Below are 20,875 nucleotides of genomic sequence, written 5' to 3' on the forward strand. Positions count from 1 at the left end.
GCATCAAAACACACAAGAGTAAGCTGTGAACTCCCGAGACTGCCATTGTCCCCAACCAGGGCACAGATTTGCTGTAATGTCATCATACTATTTGACAGGAATTTACCGTTGAGCTAAATAATGTAATATTTCATGAGCAATGCTGTACATTATTGGCTAGTTGGATGACATCAAATCAAGATCAAATCATATTCTGAGGAATAATCACCAAAAAAGACGGAGAAGTGACAAATCGTAAAGCTTCCCATGACTAATAGAATGTAATAGGACGATAACAACTTTGAATGCAAAGAGTCAATTCCCTGGGGCTATCTCTAGCTTGACTATACAGTAATATGGGGAGTGGTAGGACGATATTAGTTTAGCTGCAAGACATACACCACTGTACTCTGTTCTACACTGTTAAAATGAAGTGCTTCGTAAACACCAAAACTAGTGGCAACTGAGCTGCCACCAATGCAAAGGAGATGAAACCTTAACTTTGCTGTGGTACTGAGACACATCATCCTGAGACGTTTTGAAACAATGCAGAATTAGATCCCTTCTCTTTTTGGTGTCGTTTCCTCTTTCTATAGCTTCTGAACACTGCTATGGTGTTTCAAATCCTGTCAAGTGCAGAATTAGATCCCTTCTTCTGGAGAATTTGTATGTTTAACATTGATTCATGTATCTGATCATTTGCCAGTTTATCCCATTTTGGCAGGCATTGTTGAGCTCAGTGCTCATTTCACCAGCAGTAACAAGAGGGTTTACATAACAATCGGCAGGATACTGTAATTACCTCTACCATTTCAAGTTGGAAATGTCGGGAATGGGTGGTCTCATCACTCAACGTCATTTTTCCTGACGTTTTTAATATGCGTTCATCCTGATCCATTACAGCTCACGGCACAACAAGCTGCTTAAAACTCATATAGAAGTAGACTTTTCTTTCTTCAAAACATGCACACGACGTTGTGTGAAATAATCGTGACGTCTGAACATTTTTAAATAATACACACAGCACTTTCAAAACAGAGCAAGACAGGAGATTAAAACCAGACTTTCAATGAGATAAATCGTTCAATGTCCTCTATCTTTGGTTATCCTCATAAAAGATACTGACATTTGGAGCAACATAAGTTGTATTTGTTCATACATTTTTGGGTCAAATGAAATTAACAAAACATCGAGATGACTTGCATTCATTTATATAAATTATATGTTGTTTTTTTTGTTTGTCAATTTCAATTCACCCTATAATATTTTTTTACAGTGTGGCTGTCTGGTTGAGTGTGTAAAATTACAATGACATTCCATTGAAGTTGGGGGTTGAATTCCTACTTTCACCTGTTCTACTTTCACTCCTTATCTGTTTCCTCTTGTTTCTAATCTGTCTAAATCAATAAATCATTGAAAAAATTAAGGTGGAATTCCACAAAAAAAAATATTCTCCATAGGGCCCTTTATCATCAATCAATATTCTGGCTATAAACCATTTGCATTTCTAAACCACTTGACTATATGAGAGACAGTCTGCAAAAAAAAATATATATATTTTTGTGTGTTTTGATTAACCCCTTTGGGTGTTTCAGAGTACTTCTATTCTGTTTTTAAAAACACTTTCTGTGTATCAGAACACGTACACGTTGGGTTTACGTTCAACCAACCGCCAAACACCACATCTCAGTTTAGGTACACAACTTTTCAGGGTTTCATCACACAATCACTGCGTTTTGAGTCTGTCTATTTTTACAGTGTCGTTGATGTTTCCCCCCTTTTTTTGTAACATCATCACCATCCTGCTCTGACAGCTGATTTAAAAAAAACGCAAGCTGTTCAGCGCCCAATGAATCCGTGAACACTGCGTCTGTATGCTCTAGGAAGACAGATGGCCAATCATTATCTCCCCACTACTCTGCCGTATACTGTAAAATGACTTCCACCTGTCCCCGTTGAAGGAACCCTAGAAATGCAATCTCATTGTAGTTCTGTTGAAGTAACACTGAAGAACACCGACACTGAAGACATCTAGGACGTGCATATAAAACATTCACACAGCACACGGAGTATGCTGAGTTGGAGTTCTGAATTTTGCAAGCGCAAAATGTATTTGTTTTGCTGACATAGAACTGAAGTGACAGCCATGGAAAAAAAAGATGAACTGGAACTGACCTCTCCCCAGTCTGTTCAAGCATTTATTCATTCATTCATCTCAACTACTAAACCAGAGGGTCTGTTCAACCACAACCTGCTGTGGTCAAATGTTAAGACAACGAAGTCAAGAAATAAAGAATTTAGGCGAGGTACTTGTCCTGACAAACGGAAGATAAATCCACAGCTAAGAGGAGGTGAGTGCTACGCAAATACTACAGTATGTGCACTGTGTTCAAGTGGAAATCTAATCCATAGTGACTGTCTGAGTTATCCTGGAATTTAACTGTTCATCCTGTTACGTTTGGGAAACAACAGTGAAGCGGAACGTATCAGTTCGGATTTCAGGCGATGCTCGGGGATGAACTCAAGCGCCTTACAAAAAGACTGACAGATAGAACTGGACAGTGTGCTGCACGGGAGTGACTCTGAGCACAACTCTGAAGACATTACAGTAGTTTAGGAGGAGAGCAGACAGCACTTCAACCAACATGAGACGAGGTGCAGCCAAAAAACAAAATCTTTCAATACAGTTAGAATTCCTTATTTCAGCATTAACAGAACACAGATTTCTCATTTAAGTATGTTCAGTAGGAATCTTTCTGGAGCTTATCCAGACTTTTATAACTCACTTTTGGAGGTTCAGTTCACTTGAAGGCCGAGAAAACTATGCCAGAATGGGCTGTTCTGTTCTGAAAGCCATGATTTTCTGGGTCAAACAAAACTCTAAAATGCTACATGGAGTAAACTACCCTAAATTCCCACAAAAGAGACCCACGCTTATGGAGCTTGTCGGGCCCACATTCATAAATCCATTCAGACAGACCTCCCATCCAGTTTCAAAGATTACATATCATCACAAATTCTTCACACTGAAAAGGAATCTTCCAAGTCCAGGAAGGAACGTTTGAATCCTCACATCCTATCTCCTCGCCTCCCTCTCAACCGTACTGGAGAAGTAGGTCCAAGGTCCCTCCCATCAAGACCCTCTTTTCCAATGCATTTCATGGAGGAGGCAAGGAGAGAGGACACAAGCAATCGCGGAGAGATGAATTGAGAAAGACTGTGTTTCCTTACCTCAATGAGGAAGTCTCCGTTGCGAAGCCCTGACCGCCACGCAACTCCGCCCTCGTCCACAGACTCCAGGTACTGCAAGGCGGGGAAGGCAGGGGTGGGAGTAAACTCCTCGATAGGCGTGTCCGCTGGAGGGGTGGGTGAGCAGGTGCAGACAACGTCCCAGGTAAAGTCAGAGGGAGAGAAGAGAAGGTGAGAAATGCAGGGAAGCAATGTCACTGGGACAGCATCATTACTGCACAGTATTACACATACGTAATACAGGTAATTCAACTAAATCATCATCTCGTGAAATTCAACACGACAGTGTAACGTGTCATAGACACCTTTTGAATGTCAACATTCAAAACAGACACCATCAGGGAAATGGAAAACATATTTTACCGGACCAAACAATATGACGTTGCAAACTGTGTTCCATACACGTGTACGCACAAACACATGTACATGGAAGATGTACATACATTGAGGATATACAGTAATACATGCAGGACCATCATTACAGCAATATTACAGTAGCATTTGTATTTAGATGGATCATCATAACGCAATGTAATTATCAGTAGGATACGAAAAAAATTGCATGTAGAAAACAATCGCAATGTAATTACAGCTTAGTGGCATAATCATGCTGTCTGGCCAGGGACAGCGACAGAGACTGTGGGCTAGGGCTGGGGCTGCAGCAGAGGTTTGGAGCTAGGGAGACGCATCATTCACCCCTCCACCCTGGTCCAAATAAATTACCTGCACTGACTGTGTACAGTTCAGTAGAGAGCTGTGTGTGTGTGTGTGTGTGTGTGTGTGTGTGTGTGTGTGTGTGTGTGTGTGTGTGTGTGTGTGTGTGTGTGTGTGTGTTTCAAACGGCAGACACTGACAAACTGCAGATCTGACAGGATCGCATGAATATACTACACAACTAAACTGACCGCCTCTGCAATCAGCCGATTTTTGTTTACCAATATCAGCAAAGTCACGTCAAAGTTTACTTCGGTTTAGATGTTGCAGATCGCTACAGATGTTACATGAATACTGTGTAGCATCTTTCTCCTGCAGAACTGAAGTCACAGCACCTCCAAGAAACCGGTGGTGACAAGTGACACTTGCAGTAAATCAGCCATGTGTTCGAAGAAAACTCCAAAGGCGGTAGTTAGTCTGCTCATTCGATACAGTAGTGTGTTCATTTCTATTATATGGAGCAGAGGCAGAGCCTCTGGGTATGAGATTTGAATGAATTGTCTACTCGATCAGATACATATGTTTGTGATGGAGAAGCTGTTTAAATCAACAGAATATCAGTAGTTATTCCGTTAATATAGGCTCCGTCAGTTCATTATAGGCTCCTATAGGCACCAATATTAAACTAATTACGGTGGTCACACAACACATGATATGGGGCAGAGCTGACTTGAGAATGAGCTACAACACAAAAACTGTCACACTGTCATCAACAGAAAAAAAAGTATTGGAATTTCTATTGAAGTAAGTGGGTGTTCGGAACAGCATGGGTGCATAATAAGCCATATGTGTGTGATTCTCATCACTGACGCAACGGAAACAAATAGTGCAACGTGGACCGGGGACGACACATGAACATAACAAGGGAGCAACAGACAGACACTAAGTTAAGGTCCGTCTCCTACCTTTCGCCCCTCGCAGCACAAACCCGAATCCCTCGTTATCCTTCTTCTGTAGAACTACCGTCTTCTCGTCAATAACACAGTCGCTGTGGAGAAAATTCCGCGCAAAGCGACCGTTATTACTGCATCCTATCATCCTCATCATAGCCACAGCTGCTCGCCCCGAGTGCTTCATCATGACAGCTCGTCGGCTGCACACCGAATTAATCAATTATAATAATGAATGATGCTCCCTGTATCGATGTGACAGCGACAGCGCGCCGTCACAGTGCTCATCCGAAGATGAAGTCCACCTTTGCCGAAAACGTTGATGCAAAACAAACAAAAAACGGACGGAGCCGGAGACAGAGGAGAGTAAACATTTCCACCCAAAGGAGAGCAAAATCAAAAGCGGTTAACATTAGAAAAAAAACTGCTAGCGGCTCTGGGAACGATGGAGGGAGGGAGCGATGAGGGGTAGCCTATAGGGTGCAAAGCTGAGTGGATGAATGAACGAACGAACGAATGAATTAATGGATGAATGAAGACAGGAAATTCAGAGTAATTCATTTCAATTTAGTGGAAGCGACCACCCATAGCCTGCCTATCAAATGTATTTCATTCCTCAGTCGGCAGTATCCTTTAGTGTATGCAACCTGGTCTCAGAGATTTCGTATTATTCTGTGTATACAGCAACATCTGGATGACAACTGAATCAGGCCTTGGTATCATGGATGAAAGCTGAGAAGAGTTAGACAATATTAGCCTACATATGTATGCAAAATTGCATATAGACCAACATGCAGTAATGTGATTTATCGGCGTAAATAGCCTTTAACTAAACAAACAATCGTAGGCCAATACATACATTGTCACATTATATTGTGCCAAAAGAAAGAACACACAATTTGGTGAAAAGGTTCAAAAATAAATACATGAAAAGCTATCACACAAGAATTTGCTGAATTTCATTCTCAAGAACCACTGGAGTAGAAGTAGTTAACCATTTCAGATGCATGGACAATCTAAAGGTCATTCTTCCAATCTAGTAGGCCTATGCTTGAATCAAAACAGTAGGTCAGCCTAGGCTACAAAAGTAGACATCCTTCCAGAATGAGTATTGTGTTCAATGCTTTGGTTGGGTTCCAAGGAGGAACTTGAAGGGAGACCAGCAGAGGTAGCAGCATGATTGTGGTGGTGGTGGTGGGATGCTTGGTTGCCATGGTAACATGTTCTACTTTGAGCTGGTGATCAGAATGGGGCTAGTCCTAGTATTCCAGGACCAAAGTGAAGCTATAGGTCATCATAGTGCAGGGTTGCCTAAACTCGGTCCTCTGGACCCCAAGGAGTGCAGGTTTTGGTTTTTGCCCTACCACTACACAGCTGATTCAAATGACCAACTAATCATCCAGCTTTGATCATTTGAATCAGCTGTGTAGTGCTAGGGCAAAAACCAAAACGTGCACCCCTTGTTGTCCCCAGGACCGAGTTTGGGAAACGCTGTGACAGTGCAACAATGTTATGGTAGATTCTGCAGAATAACTGCAGTGTACTGCACTCTAAGTGCAGTTACACTGCAAAATTACCGCAGTAATTATTTTTTGGGGGGGACGCAGTATTTGCAGCATACTGCAGTCGTACTGCACTCTGACTGCAATCTTTTTGCAGGGGTGCTCTACGTGTAATACAGGGAATACAGACCTTCAGGAAACAAAGTCAAATCATATATATATATATATTCCAATATCCTAGTATGAAGCCAGAAGGCAGCCTATAGCTGTCCCAAAAGGTTACAGTAAAATATGTCAATGCATGAAGCAGAAAGGACACCACTCTCAATGCAGACAGTATTTGCCAAGCTAATCAGTAGTAGTCTCCTTTCTGCTTCATGTATCAAGAGATTACACTGTAGCTTGAACATCAAAGTTGGCCTACACTCTTGAAGAGATTACATTCATTTGTTGGAGCAGTGCAACTGGTCAGATTACATCCCCGCTAATATAAAGGAATCCCCAAATATGTTGTCCGTTGAGCAAACCAGACGCCTGGACAAATTTACAGAGAGGCTCTGTCCCTATAGCCTGGTCCCAGATCAGTTTGTTTTTCGGGCTGAGTTGGCAAGGCCCAGATCTCCTATGCTATGCTGAGTTGGCAAGAGAGCAGCAACAGATCTGGGACCAGGCTGAAGTCCCTCACCTCTGTCACCCCACCATGCCAGAGCAGCATGCAAACAGCCTTCAAAGCACCGGTAACAGGGACTCTGTCTGTGTGTCCATGACAACCTACTTTGCTCTTTACACTGGCTGTCCTGGTTGGTGGGTACGGTGCATTCAGAAAGTATTCAGACCTCTTGACTTTTTCCACATTTTGTTACGTTACAGCCTTACTCTAAAATTGATTCAATTGTTTTTTTCCTTCATCAATCTACACACACATTTTATCAAATGTATTAAAACAAAGAAACGGAAATATCACATTTACATAAGTATTCAGACCATTGCTCAGTACTTTGTTGAAGCACCTTTGGCAGCGATTACCGCCTTGAGTCTTCTTGGGTATGACGCTACACGCTTGGCACACCTGTATTTGGGGAGTTTCTCCCATTCGTCTCTGCAGATCCTTTCAAGCTCTGTCAGGTTGGATGGGGAGCGTCGCTGCACAGCTATATTCAGGTCTCTCCAGAGATGTTCGATTGGGTTCAAGTCCGGGCTCTAGTTGAGCCACTCAAGGCCATTCAGACACTTGTCCCGAAGCCACTACTGCGTTGTCTTGTCTGTATGCTTAGGGTCGTTGTACTGTTGGAAGGTGAACCTTCGCCCAAGTCTGAGGTCCAGAGCACTCTGGAGCAGGTTTTCATCAAGGATCTCTCTGTACTTTGCTCCGTTCATCTTTGCCTCGATCCTGACTAGTCTCCCAGTCCCTGCCGCTGAAAAACATCCCCACAGCATGATGCTGCCACCACCATGCTTCACCGTAGGGATGGTACTAGGTTTCCTCCAGACCAGAGAATCTTGTTTCTCATCATCTTTGAGTCCTTTAGGTGCATTTTGAACAACTCCAAACGGGCTGTCGTGTGCCTTTTACTGAGGAGTGGCTTCCGTCTGGCCACTCTACCATAAAGGCCTGATTTGTGGAGTGCTGCAGTGAATGTTGTCCTTCTAGAAGGTTCTCCCATCTCCACAGAGGAACTCTGGAGCTTTGTCAGCGTGACCATCAGGTTCTTGGTCACCTCCCTGACCAAGGCCCTTCTCCCCCGACTGATCAGTTCGGCCCGGCGGCCAGCTCTAGGAAGAGTCTTGATGGTTCTAAACTTCTTCCATTTAAGAATGATGGAGGCCACTGTGTTCTTGGGGACCTTCAATGCTGCAGAAATGTTTTGGTAGCCTTCCCCAGATCTGTGCCTCGACACAATCCTGTTTTTCGAAGCTCTACGGACAATTCCTTTGACCTCATGGCTTGGTTTTTACTCTGACATGCACTGTCAACTGTGGGACCTTTTATAGACAGGTGTGTGCCTTTCCAAATCATGTCCAATCAATTGAATTTACCACAAGTGGACTCCAATCAAGTTGAAGAAACATCTCAAATATGATCAATGGAAACAGGATGCACCAGAACTCAATATCGAGTCTCATTCCAAATGGTTCTGAATACTTCTCATTTTTTTAAATGTTTTTATTATACATTTGCAAACATTTCTAAAAAACTTGTTTTGCTTTGCCATTATGAGTTATTGTGTGTAGATTTATGAGGATTTTCGTAATTTCTTCTTCATTTTGCAATAAGGCTGCAACGTAACAAAATGTGGAAAAAGGGAAAGGGTCTGAATACTTTCTGAATGCACTGTATATTAGTACTGTTGGATGGAGGAGGATATCTCTCTCTCTCTCTCTCTCTCTCTTGGTCTCTCCATTTCTGTCTCTCTTTCTATTGCTTTCTCTCTCATTTTCTCTGCTCATGAAGGATCTTGTATAGGCCTGCTTTAAAATCAATTCAATCCATCAGGTATGTAGGTAATGCGTGTGCTGCAATACAGTCTAATTGGGACGTTCATCAGTTAAAGCATGTAGTTACCCCATGCTTTCTCATGTAGACTGTTCCCCGAGCAGAAGCTGAGGACATTGTGAATGGAGTGCTTTCTTTCCTAGGTACACTTTTTTTAGTTTGTTACTGTTTGCATAACAGTCCCGGCATCGAATGCCCAAGTGCGAACAAGCAAGGCCCTGAGCTCAAGCATTTCTTACATCACCATCCATCTGACAGCGAGAGGTTTCACACACGCACACACACTCCCACCCAGCCAATTTCCTCCTCAATGTTCTCCACTTGCACAAGTTTGCTTTGCCATAATAGGCTTTGGTACAGTACACTCTTGGAAATAAAAGGTATGTAGGGCTTGCACCTGTAGAAGAAGGCTTTATGGTTCTAGGTAGAACCCTGTCACCCACAAAGAACCCGTTTAGAAGCCTTTTTTTCCAGAGAGAAGGATCCAAAGAGTCCTCTCAGAACCCTTTCTTGTGCTGTAATCAGTGGTGCCAGAGATTAGAGTGCAGTACTACTGTAGATGATCTGACATAAAATGAATGCGGTTGATACGAATGAATAAAATAACCGAAAGATGCACATGAACGCCAGGTAAAAGGGTAACATGCAACGTCCCACACATGCTATTCCCAAATGAAAGGAAATACATGAAATAAGCCAAGTGCTGTGTACGCTTGGGTTCACAATTCACATTCACCCCTCGCCTCATCATCTGGGAGGATTGGCTGCGAAACCCCCCGGATGAACAGCTTACGTACGTGCGTAGTTATTTCCTCCACTCTTTTCAATTTTCAAATAAGGCCGGGGATGCTACTTCAGATCTATCGTCTGAAGTCAGACACCAAACATTAGGGGTTAGGTGTCAGCAGCATCTTTGTCACAGAAGCTATAAATGTCTGCAACACTTCTCATATGTTCTAGCAGTTTAGAAGAAGATATCGCACACTGTGTAGTATCATGGTTTCACCAATTTCCTCTGGACATCCCCTTGAATAGACATTTAGACAAGCCGTTAGTAAACCAAGACCAATCCCGAAACCCATCCTTACCTTGACGCATCAAAGCTGTCGTAGGATCCCACAGTGTAGTGCCTGAAGAGCTTCCTCCTCTCAGCTCTGTCTGCCCTGGCATCTGCAGTGCAGACAACAAAACAATCAGTAAAAGGGGTGACCAATTCATTAAAGAAGTGACCATGACTGTATTCCAAAAGGCACCCTGTTACCTACAGTATATACTACACGACTAAGAAACCACGGCCCATAGGGTGCCATTTGGGACGCAGCTTATTAAAATGAGTGCTCATTAAAGGAGTGACCAATTCATTAAAGGGGTGACCATGACTGTTTTCCAAAAGGCACCATGTTACCTACCGTATATACTGCACTACTTTTCACCACGGCCCATAGGGTGCCATTTGGGAGGCAGGCCATTAAGTTAGTGATCAGTAAAAGGGTGACCAATTCAACAGATGAGGCATCACATCATTTTCTGCCCTCTTCATGCTCTAAATTAACATGAATTACTTTGGAGTTCTGTACTGTTTTGAAGTAAGAGGCAGAATATAACAGCTTTTCATTTTCAAAATGAAGCTTATGGAGAGATGTAAGATATATCTTATCACATTAAACCCTTCCAGATAAATAGGTTTTTATCCATGTTTATTCTATGTGGCGGTTGTCTTCGACCCATTTTATGAAATCAAACAGGTACTAACTAGTACAAAGACAGAAAACTGACAAACAATATGACCATTACGTCTTTCTAATTGTTCGAAGAAGGCCCTCTTAACCCCTGAAAATAAGCAGAACGTGTACCCGTACATGTACTGCTAGAAATAGCTTCACTTCAATGGCGACTACCCCCGAAACCGCACAACAGAGGCCAGTCAGCCAGTATCACAAACCACTCAGAACAAACAGAATCTGCGTCCCAAAAGGTGCCCTATTCACTACACAGTGCACTCCCACCTCATAGGGCTTTGGTCAAAAGTAGTGCACTATTCGGGTAATATGGTGCTATTTGGGACTCCGGCAGAGGTAGAAGACGCCGTAGTGCGATTCATAGAGGCTCTTTCACAGAAACAAGCCCTGCACCATATGGCAGTTTATTCCCAGGTGCTGTCTCACAGCAAATTGAATTATGCAATATAAGCCGGACCCTCAATGTACTCAAGCTGATCAAGCAGTCAACCCAAGCCATTGTGAGTAGCCTTAAGCAGCAGGTCATTGGTATAATGTTGGAACCCAGGCATGAATCAATATTGCCTAACAATCAGTGTAGGGAGGTTTGTAATGACTTTAGAACGAAGTGGCTGCAAATATGCTGTAGTGGATTGATGCAAATTAAATAAGGGGCCAAAAGTAAAGTGTGTGTGTGCGTGCGCGCGCGTGTGTGTGTGTGTGTTAGGGATAACACAGAGAATAATTAACACTGGATACAATCCAAGTTGTATAGTGCACATACTGTATTGCCTTTCCTAAGAACACCCTTTCCTAACTGCAATAAACACCACCAAATATTCAGTAGTTCACAAAAGACGAACTCTAAATATAGACATATAATAACAATAAGCCAATGTAAAACCAAAAGGCCCTTTTGAAGCAGAAAACATTTAGCTGTTCAATAGCCATCCAAAAGCCTTTCAGAAACTAGGATAATTAATTCAAAGGCTGTGGAGATGTTGAAGATGCTGCTGAAGACCACAGCGAGTGTTATTTTGGCATTGTTCTGTAGGTTCTCTATGTTGATATGTGATGATATCAGTTGTCAGAAGCTGGGCTGCGTGGGACTCAACACTTTCCCCTCCAACCTACTTGCTCGTTGTCATAGTCACTGATTTATTTTCTAAGCACAGCCTCTTTGACAGCAGGGTGAGTTATATGACTTCTATTATGTACACGTATCATCCATGTAGATAACATGTGATGTGTACTTATAAGAGGGCCCTACCCTATTCAAGGCCTCTTCTAGAAAGTACACTATCCCACTGTAGGTCATCCCATATGCTTTTTCAAGTCCACTATTTTAAATCTCATAGACATCTGAAATGTACATCATTGCTTAATCACCATCTTTAGTTTCAATTTTAAGTAAAATTTTTAAGGCTCAGATATAAAACCGCCAAGCTAATATATTCAGAGATAGGCCCAGATTGTAGGCTATGCACACCATGGCAATGAGGCAGACGTGTAAAGGGCCTTTTTAGCACAGGTTAAATCCCCCAGCCATCCACAGTACTAATGAAACACCCTGTCAGTGGTGTCGCTTTGGCTATGTCCCAAATAGCAACCTATTCCCTTTATAGTGCACTACATAGTGGTCTGGTTAAAAGTACTGCACTATATATGGAATAGAGTGCCATTGAGAACGAAGCCCCTGTCAGTGTTGTGCTATAGAGCAGCCCCCCGTGTCTCTCTTTCTGCACCCCCAAATGGTACCCTATAACCTGTCAGTGATAAACACTTCATGACCAAAAGTATGTGGACACCTGTCCGTCGAACATCTCATTCCAAAATCATGGGCATTAATATGGAGTTGGTCCCCCCCTTTGCTGCTATAACAGCCTCCACTCTTCTAGGAAGGCTTTCCACTTGATGTTGGAACATTGCTGCTGGGACACAGGAGCATTAGTGAGGTTGGGCACTGATGTTGGACGATTAGGCCTGGCTCGCGTTCCAATTCATCCCAAAGGTGTTCGATGGGGTTGAGGTCAGGGTTCTGTGAAAGCCAGTCAAGTTCTTCCACAAACCATTTCTGTATGGACCTCGCTTTTTGCATGGGGGCATTGTCATGCTGAAACAGGAAAGGTCCTTCCCCAAACTTTTGCCACAAAGCTGGAAGCACAGAATCGTCTAGAGTGTCATTGTATGCTGAAGCTTAAATATTTCACTTCACTGGAACTAAGGGGCCTAGCCTGAACCGCGAAAAACAGCCCCGGACCATTATTCCATCTCCACCAAACTTTACAGTTGGCACTATGCATTCGGGCAGGTAGCGTTCTCCTGGCATCCGCCAAACCCAGATTCGTCCATTGGACTGCTAGATCGTGATGCGTGATTCATCACTCCAGAGAACACGTATCCACTGCTACAGAGTCCTATGGCGAGAGCTTTACACCACTCCAGCTGACGCTTGGCATTGCGCATGGTGATCTTAGGTTGGTGTGCGGCTACTTGGCCATGGAAACCCATTTCATAAAGCTCCCAATGAACAGTTATTGTGCTGACGTTGCTTCCAGTGGCAGCTTGGAACTCGGTAGTGACAACCGAAGACAGACATTTTACATGCTACGCGCTTCAGCACTCAGCGGTCCCGTTCTGTGAGCTTGTGTGGCCTACCACATCGCAGCTGAGCCGTTGTTGCTCCTAGATGTTTCCAATTCACAATAACAGCACTTACAGTTGACCGGGACAGCCCTAGCAGGGCAGGAATTTTACGAACTGACTTGTTGGAAAGGTGGCATCCTATGACGGTGCCACATTGAAAGTCACTGAGCTCTTCAGCAAGGACATTCTAATGCCAGTGTTTGTCTATGGAGATGTCATGGGTGTGTGCTCGATTTTATACACCTGTCAGCAACGGGTGTGGCTAAATTCACTCAAATTGAAGGTGTGTCCACATACTTTTTACTATATAGTGTATGTTCTGTACCCACCATCTCTCATTCTGTCTCCCTCTCGATGCTGCTGCTGTTCTCTAGAGTGCAAACACACCTCTCTCTCTCCCACACTTCCCTCCTCTCCTTCACACACAGAGAGCAGAATTTAAAAAAGACTGCTTTGACAAGAGCGTGCACTGTTCCGACAGCTGCTGCCGATAGCCTAGCCTAGCATAGCACAGTCAGTGGCTAGCTTGGTAAATCCACAGAGGCTCCAACCTGACTCCTGCATTTCCAATGGATTCTGACACAGGCCAAGGATACTATGTGTATGGAATAGAAAACTAGCACCGTGGAATAGATTCAACACCAGTGTTGACCTGTCCTGCATATGTAATCAGATGTCTACATCCCTTGAATTACTTCAACTAAGGAAGATGAATGCATACAGATACAGTAGGCCATACAGTAAAGCAACATACAGTACAGCACATTAAAATATATAATTATAATTTACCATTACGGATTCTTCCGCCTCCTTTTATATAAGCAGCACTACGCTCAACTTGAGAATAGAATTTACCCAACCCATTGTCCACGTAATAAACTCACACACACACACACACTTCCAACTAAAAACACTGAAAATAACTCACAGAAATAATACCACCTACATATGCCTTTCTGCCTTCCAGGCTTTCCGTTAGGATCCCAGAAAACATTTCGAACCCTGTTTTACAACCAGACTACCAGCTAGATATGGTCCTCGCTTCAGTCCCCCCCCCCCCCCCCCTCCCACCCCCCTCCAACACTCACACAGTGCTGTACCTCCAAAATGAACCTTCTTCCTGGATTTGGCAGTCTCTTCCATTTGCCCCCTTCTGTCCTCTCCTCAGATGGAGTGCTTCCCAGAAACGCTCACACCTCCACCTTCAAGTCCCCGTCCAAATTCAGGATACCTCACCTCTCCACCTCTAGTCCTCAGGTTAGAAAGCCTTTAGGCAACATCCCCAGAAAGTTTTACCAATCCCGGTATGTGAATATATAGAGGCCATAACCATGTCCATAGACATGAAGAGAACACCTCTATCTGGTAATGACAAAATCCCACGTAAGCTCCGTTCTTAGTGCAGAGAGAGAATGAGAGAGAGAAAAAATTGTACAAAAAGAGAGAGAAAAAAAAATCTTGCCAAGGCCCACTCCTTAGCAACCGGGCTTGTACAGTGTACAGAGGATGTTTCCATGGCAATATATCAATCAGCAATGTACATGAGTGTTACAGTAAAGGGTTCATGATGCTGGTACAACTGCATGATGGTAGTAACCAAACAGATGCACAGATAGCCACTACTATAATATTCAGATGGTCCTCCAGCAGTAATTATTGATCTCGAGCAATAACAATGTCTAAAATCCTCTGTGCATTATCTTCCCTTCAGGTGAATGAAAACAGACGTATTTGTGAGGACAAGACTGGATGAAAAGTACATGCTAATTATAGCCTCATCGACATTGCATTGTCAAATAGTGAATTATCATATCCTTCACAAACTGCATTTGTACAGTAGCCCTGACTCCTATAATTCACCGATTTGGTCAAAATGTACTGATTGAGTCATTGTGACTCTGTCCAGTCACTGAGTACAGCAAGTAGGTCTTTCAGGATTCACAAATATACTAAAGAAAAATCTGAACGTAACATGTAAAGTGTTGGTCCCATGTTTCACAAGATGAAATAAAAGATTCCAGAAATGTTCCATATGCACACATTTGTTTACATCCCTGTTAGAGAGCATTTCTCCTTTGCCAAAAAAAATCCATCCATCTGACAGGTGTGGCATATCAAGAAGCTGATTAAACAGCATGATCATTACACAGGTGCACTTTGTGCTTGGGACAATAAAAGACCACTCTAAAATGTGCGGTTTTGTCACACAATACAATGCCACAGATTTCTCAAGTTTTAGGGGGGAGTGCAATTGGCATGCTGACTGCATCAATGTCCACCAGAGCTGTTGCCAGAGAATTTTATGTTCATTTCTCTACCACAAGCTGCAGGAAAAACGTTGTTTTAGAGAATTTAGCAGTACATTCAACCGGCCTCACAACCAAAGACAACGTGTAACAACGCCAGCCCAGGACCTTCACATCCGGCTTCTTCACTTGCGGGACCGTCTGAGACAAGCCACCTGGACAGCTGATGAAATTGAGGAGTATATCTGTCTGTAATAAAGCCCTTTTGTGAGGAAAAACTCATTCTGATTGGCTGGGCCTGGCTCTCCAGTGGATGGCTGCACCCCTGCCCAGGGTCTAATGATTTTATTTGTTGACTAATTTCCTGAAAATAGTTGCATGTTGTGTTTACATTTATGTTCAGTATAGACATTATCGGACATTAAAAACATCTAGGCCAATATACATTTTAAGGGGTAAACACCAAAGCTAGTCTTCTCCTATCAAGAGACCTCTCCAGTCACTGCACATTGTTCTGATACTATATGCGCCACAGGTAAGTGTCTGGAACACACACACACACACAGGAACACATACACACACACACTGGAACACACACACACACAAACATGAGGGTCTGGAACATTCAAAGGCATATCAGTGTTCTGTCAGAGCGGAGTAGCAGGCAGAATGACATCATAATGACTCATATTGTGATGCCACACACACACACGGACCAGACCCTCCCGGCCAATTGCATCACAGATGGTTTGCCAATGCTTCTCAAGCCTGCCTAACTTCTAATTTAAAACATCATTCATTTATTTCTGTACACCACCCTCCTAATATGCCATTTAGAAGACACTTTTATGCAAAATGACCTACAGTAGTAACAGCATACATTTGGTCCCGGTGGGAATCCTGTATATTATTTTGTTGTTCAAGAAGATTGACAAGACTGTGATGGCGAAAGTCAAAGTGTTGAAGTATCGTTTTACTCAAATGCTGCTTTTTATAATGTGTTATAAAACGGTTGTTTGGATCCTGGATGCTGATTGGTTGATATGCGGTAGTTGTGGAACAACAACTCCCGCAAAATCAACCTGGACTCAGGCGTAGACGTAACATAGTAAAAGTAAATATCTCTCTTTACCCATAATCCAGAATGACATACTAGGAGAGGTCAGGGAACCACGGGTGAAATACACAGATTACGCATGTATTGAACATGAGGTCCGCACGCCCGCTACTGTACAGGCAAAGATAGGCTACTGTAAATGCATGTACCCTGTGGCTTAGCCTACTGAATGCAAATAAGTCACGCAAACACTGCATTGTGAAGGATGCATGTGTACTGTGTCCTTGCTGCTGAGTGCTAATTGTGTGTGTGTGCCTGCTATGGCCAGAAGGCACTTCACATATTCAGAGGGAGGTAAGAGGTAGATGCGCATGCTAGCCGTTCCGGTAGACTTCCAGTCATTGCGCTAACGCTAGTTAGAAACTTCCTTCAAACCGCATGCAGAGACATACAAATGGTCTCAGTGAGTTCGTCTGAATTTGGGTAGGTAGAAAATGGTTTTGCAAAATCTCGCACTGTCCCTTTAAGTGTTTCATTAGCTGCATTACTATTATGTCAGTACATCAGTGCAGCCGGATCATGCAATCATGGTGTGCTTTAAACTCAAGAGAGCCCTCATCCTCTCTGGCCTGAGCAGAGCTGCATGGCCTCATAAGCTACTGAACACTGGCTGCACTGATGTGGAAGGCATTTATTTGGACCAAAATAACTTTCAACAGAATGTTGCCCCCAGGAGCAAGGGGCACACACACACACACACACACACACAGAAGCATACACACGCGCCGCGCACGCACACCCACACGTAGTATGCGCACAGAGTACACACACACACACACACACACTGTACAAAAACACTGTTCATGCACAAATGCAAAGGGAGAAAGCAGTCTACCAGCCAACATCTCAGACATTTTAAAATCTTCACTCCGGTACTACAGCTGCATTGTAGTCTAGTCTCAGGTTTCAGTGTGGCTCTCTCTACCCATAATCCAGAATGACGTACTAGGAGAGGTCAGGGAACCACGGGTGAAATACACAGGTTACGCATGTATTGAACATGAGGTGCGCACGCCCGCTACTGTACAGGCAAAGATAGGCTACTGTAAATGCATGTACCCTGTGGCCTAGCCTACTGAATGCAAATGATCCACGCAAACACTGTGCTGTGAAGAACGCATGTGTACTGTGTCCTGTGTCCTTGCTGCTGAGTGCTAATTGCATTACCAGCCTGCCATGGCCAGAAGGCACTTCACATATTCAGAGGGTTGTCGAAGCATGAGAGAGCTAAAGCTGAGACCGAGCACAGGAAAAAAACATCTCACAAGAATCTGATTGCTTTTTTCTTTGACGAAACGGTGTGTGTGTGTGTGTGTTTGAATAAAACGATAGGTCACGAAATAACTCTTGTTTATAAAGGTTAATTTCCTTCCTTTATTCATATAATGGAGCCCTATTGAGTTGTAAAGGAGGAGAGGGACGGGCTGCGTGAGGCGAGAAATGAGGCCGTTTGGCGTCAGACTTTACACGAACAACTGTTCTACCAAATCAATAAAACATCAATCCTCGTGGGGCTGCGAGCGGAGATTTAGAAGTGATTTAGAACAGTGTGGCGATCTGTCTTGAGAGGAGGTTTCTCCTAGTGGGCCTGGCTAGGGATCACACACACACACACACACACACCGAGGACTTACATGGTTTCTCCTCCTGGACTTGATTAGGGATATTCTCCTCCACACACTCTGCTGGGAACCACCCCAAGTTACCACGGGCACTGCCCTCCCAGAAACCACTTTCCCCTATGGAGAGCACTGGGAGGGGGGGGGGGAGAGAGAGGAGGGGAGGGGGGTGAAAAGAGAGAAAGAGAGAGGGTGGGGAAGGGGGAGTGAGATAGGGGGGGGAAAGACTGTGTAAGAAAAATGTAAATAGTAGTATGTAAAAGAAGAATTGACTGCATTAGTCATTATTAATCTAAAGAGACCCTAGCTCCACTCCACCAATGTGCCTGTGGTCTCTTCAAAGCCACTCCAGCTTACCCAACATGACAGCTTGACAGGTAAATATTATGTAACCTTTGAAAAGGCACAATTGAATTGTAAAACTCAAAGTACTGAGGAAAAACACATCGGTAAACGAAATAGTCCTTTTCCCTAAGAGATAAAGCTACTACTGACATTAGAAATAACCAGAGTAGAAGTGAGAGTAAATAACTATAAGAAATAAAATGTATAAGTATCTTGATTTTAACTGTTTACTTAGTTGGACAAATCATTTAGCTAAATCTAAGCAGATTACTGATTGACTTCTTAATGACATCCTTCTGAGTGGTTGCCTCTAATATCTCCCTCCCCAGTGCTTAAAGTGGAATGAAAAAGGTGCCGGAACTAATACAAATGTACAGTACCGGTGTTCATACTGTATTTTAGAGCCATTATACTATAAGAACGCCCAGTACTCAAGCAGTAGGAAATGTGTCCCAATTTAAACACTACTTCGTTCTGGGATACAGCATAGAGAGACCAGGATGTTTACCTTTGACCTTGTCGTTCTTGTACAGGGGGATCTCTCCTTCGGCCTGTGGTTGGTAGGACTGGGTCACCACATAGTGCTTCCCTGGCACAGCACTGTACAGCTTACGCTTGGGCCCCTGGCTGTCTATGGCATCAGAGAAAGCTTCTCGACCCCTGTGTGGGCTGGAGAGGGAGAGGGAAAAAGATTGAGGTTAGGGGAAGGTTAGTCCGTAGTCACAAAAATAGAAGCATAATTTTTTTGTGGTCACATACAGGGATTTTATTAAATGGAGCACAGTCTTTTGGTATAAAGCACACTTTAGCAGTGCCCCCTTTAAACATTATACTGTGTGGGGATATTCGGGGAACAGGATAGGGAAGAGAAAAAAGTGCAAGGTACATATTTTCACATAACAGTGACATTATATGGGTATGTATTTAGTAGGGCTCTATAACCGTGTAATTGCCGATTATGGATGAAGACCGTCATGAGCGTTTGAATAATAATATACATATTTTTTTAAATGTATCATCAACTTAATTTTAAAGTCGAAAAACTTTACCCGAAAGCAGCAAAGTAAAAGTAAGCTTGGTTTACATATAACAGCCGGTATAAGGAGAGACAAGAGGTGGAAAAAATATAATTGTGTGAGGAAAGAACAGCTGACTGAAGACGGAAAGCCCGGGCATACAAAAAGATATCATGTGTGGTTGAGTCCAGTCAGGAGGGGAGGAGAGGATAATGTTTCTGTATTTATTTATTTTATATATTTTAAAACGGTGACCAATAATTGTCAACAAAATTCCATGATCGTCACATCCCTAGTATTTAGTGAACCCTACTCTACTCTACTCTACTCAATGAGCAGCACATCATAGTAGCTGAAGAAATTCACTGACAGGAATGAAAGGTTGTACAATGGCCCCCTCTGTTGGACTGCGGTAAAACTGGTGGCATACAATATGAGATCATAGCTGGAACCGGCTCATTAGCCACACTAATGAAAGGAATATCATCAAATCTGTGTTGATCATCAATTTGATGTTGATATATTCCATTCCCCACTCAAAGGTCTGGCATTCGATAGCATGGAGAAGTGAAATATGTCGCAATTGAGAGACATTACTATTTTTTTTTACCAATACTGCCTAAATCTTTTCAAATCTCAGAACACCAGTACAATTTATCAAATGATTTGGATAGTGCTTGGACAGTATAATTGCTATGATGGTCCACTCGTATATGTTAACAATCCCTGGGACATAGCTTTATAGTGAAGCCTGAGGCAGGAACGAGGCTCTCCTCTGTTGAATACGAATGCTCCTGCTAGCTAATTAAAGCAGCGAACTCTCTCTGTCCATTCGGTTGTTTGGAGTTGCTGTACAGTGTCTGGGTCCCTCCACAGGGGCCCTATTACCACTCCTATCCCAGCCTGTGGTCCAGACCTACTCTCCACACACATCATCTATTCTACAACACGAGGAGAACAGGGAAACCAATCAGAGCTATTATCCACAAAGCTCTTGGCCTTCGCCTGCTTTGTAGAGAGAAATGACACAGGGGAAGAGGACGTAGATGGAAACATTACAATGTCTTCTGCAATACAGTATGAAGTTAAGGGCCCCAAATTGAGATTCTCTTGTGCATTCGGCACAAGAGCCTTGTACAGCAAAGCTAATTTGCATAGAAAATACTTTGTGGACTTTGTTTCGACTTAAAACGGGTGAACATTTGTCATCCGTCAATGTCACTGATACGAACACAGTGTAATTCAGCAAGATCTACACCGAAAATGACAACACATTTTGCGGCGCCACAGATGACATGCTGTACTCATGTAGATGATGCGCCATAAACGTCTGACAACCA

At 43.2% G+C, this 20,875-nt stretch overlaps 1 protein-coding gene across 3 annotated transcripts in view; it reads right to left on the reverse strand.

Moving 5' to 3' along the window:
- shank2b (SH3 and multiple ankyrin repeat domains 2b) overlaps nucleotides 1–20,875 on the reverse strand; it is a 185,432-nt gene that overhangs the window by 72,964 nt on the left and 91,593 nt on the right. For all 3 annotated transcript variants that reach the window (XM_055939507.1, XM_055939509.1, XM_055939508.1), the window contains exons 13-17: nucleotides 19,028–19,188; nucleotides 18,190–18,306; nucleotides 9,917–9,998; nucleotides 4,848–4,930; nucleotides 3,211–3,335 (exon numbers count right to left, since the gene is read on the reverse strand). In XM_055939507.1, coding sequence (XP_055795482.1) covers nucleotides 3,211–3,335; nucleotides 4,848–4,930; nucleotides 9,917–9,998; nucleotides 18,190–18,306; nucleotides 19,028–19,188 — 568 coding nt within the window. The remainder of the gene's footprint in view (nucleotides 1–3,210; nucleotides 3,336–4,847; nucleotides 4,931–9,916; nucleotides 9,999–18,189; nucleotides 18,307–19,027; nucleotides 19,189–20,875) is intronic.

Source organism: Salvelinus fontinalis, chromosome 12, assembly GCF_029448725.1.
Source record: "Salvelinus fontinalis isolate EN_2023a chromosome 12, ASM2944872v1, whole genome shotgun sequence".
Lineage (NCBI taxonomy): Eukaryota > Metazoa > Chordata > Actinopteri > Salmoniformes > Salmonidae > Salvelinus > Salvelinus fontinalis.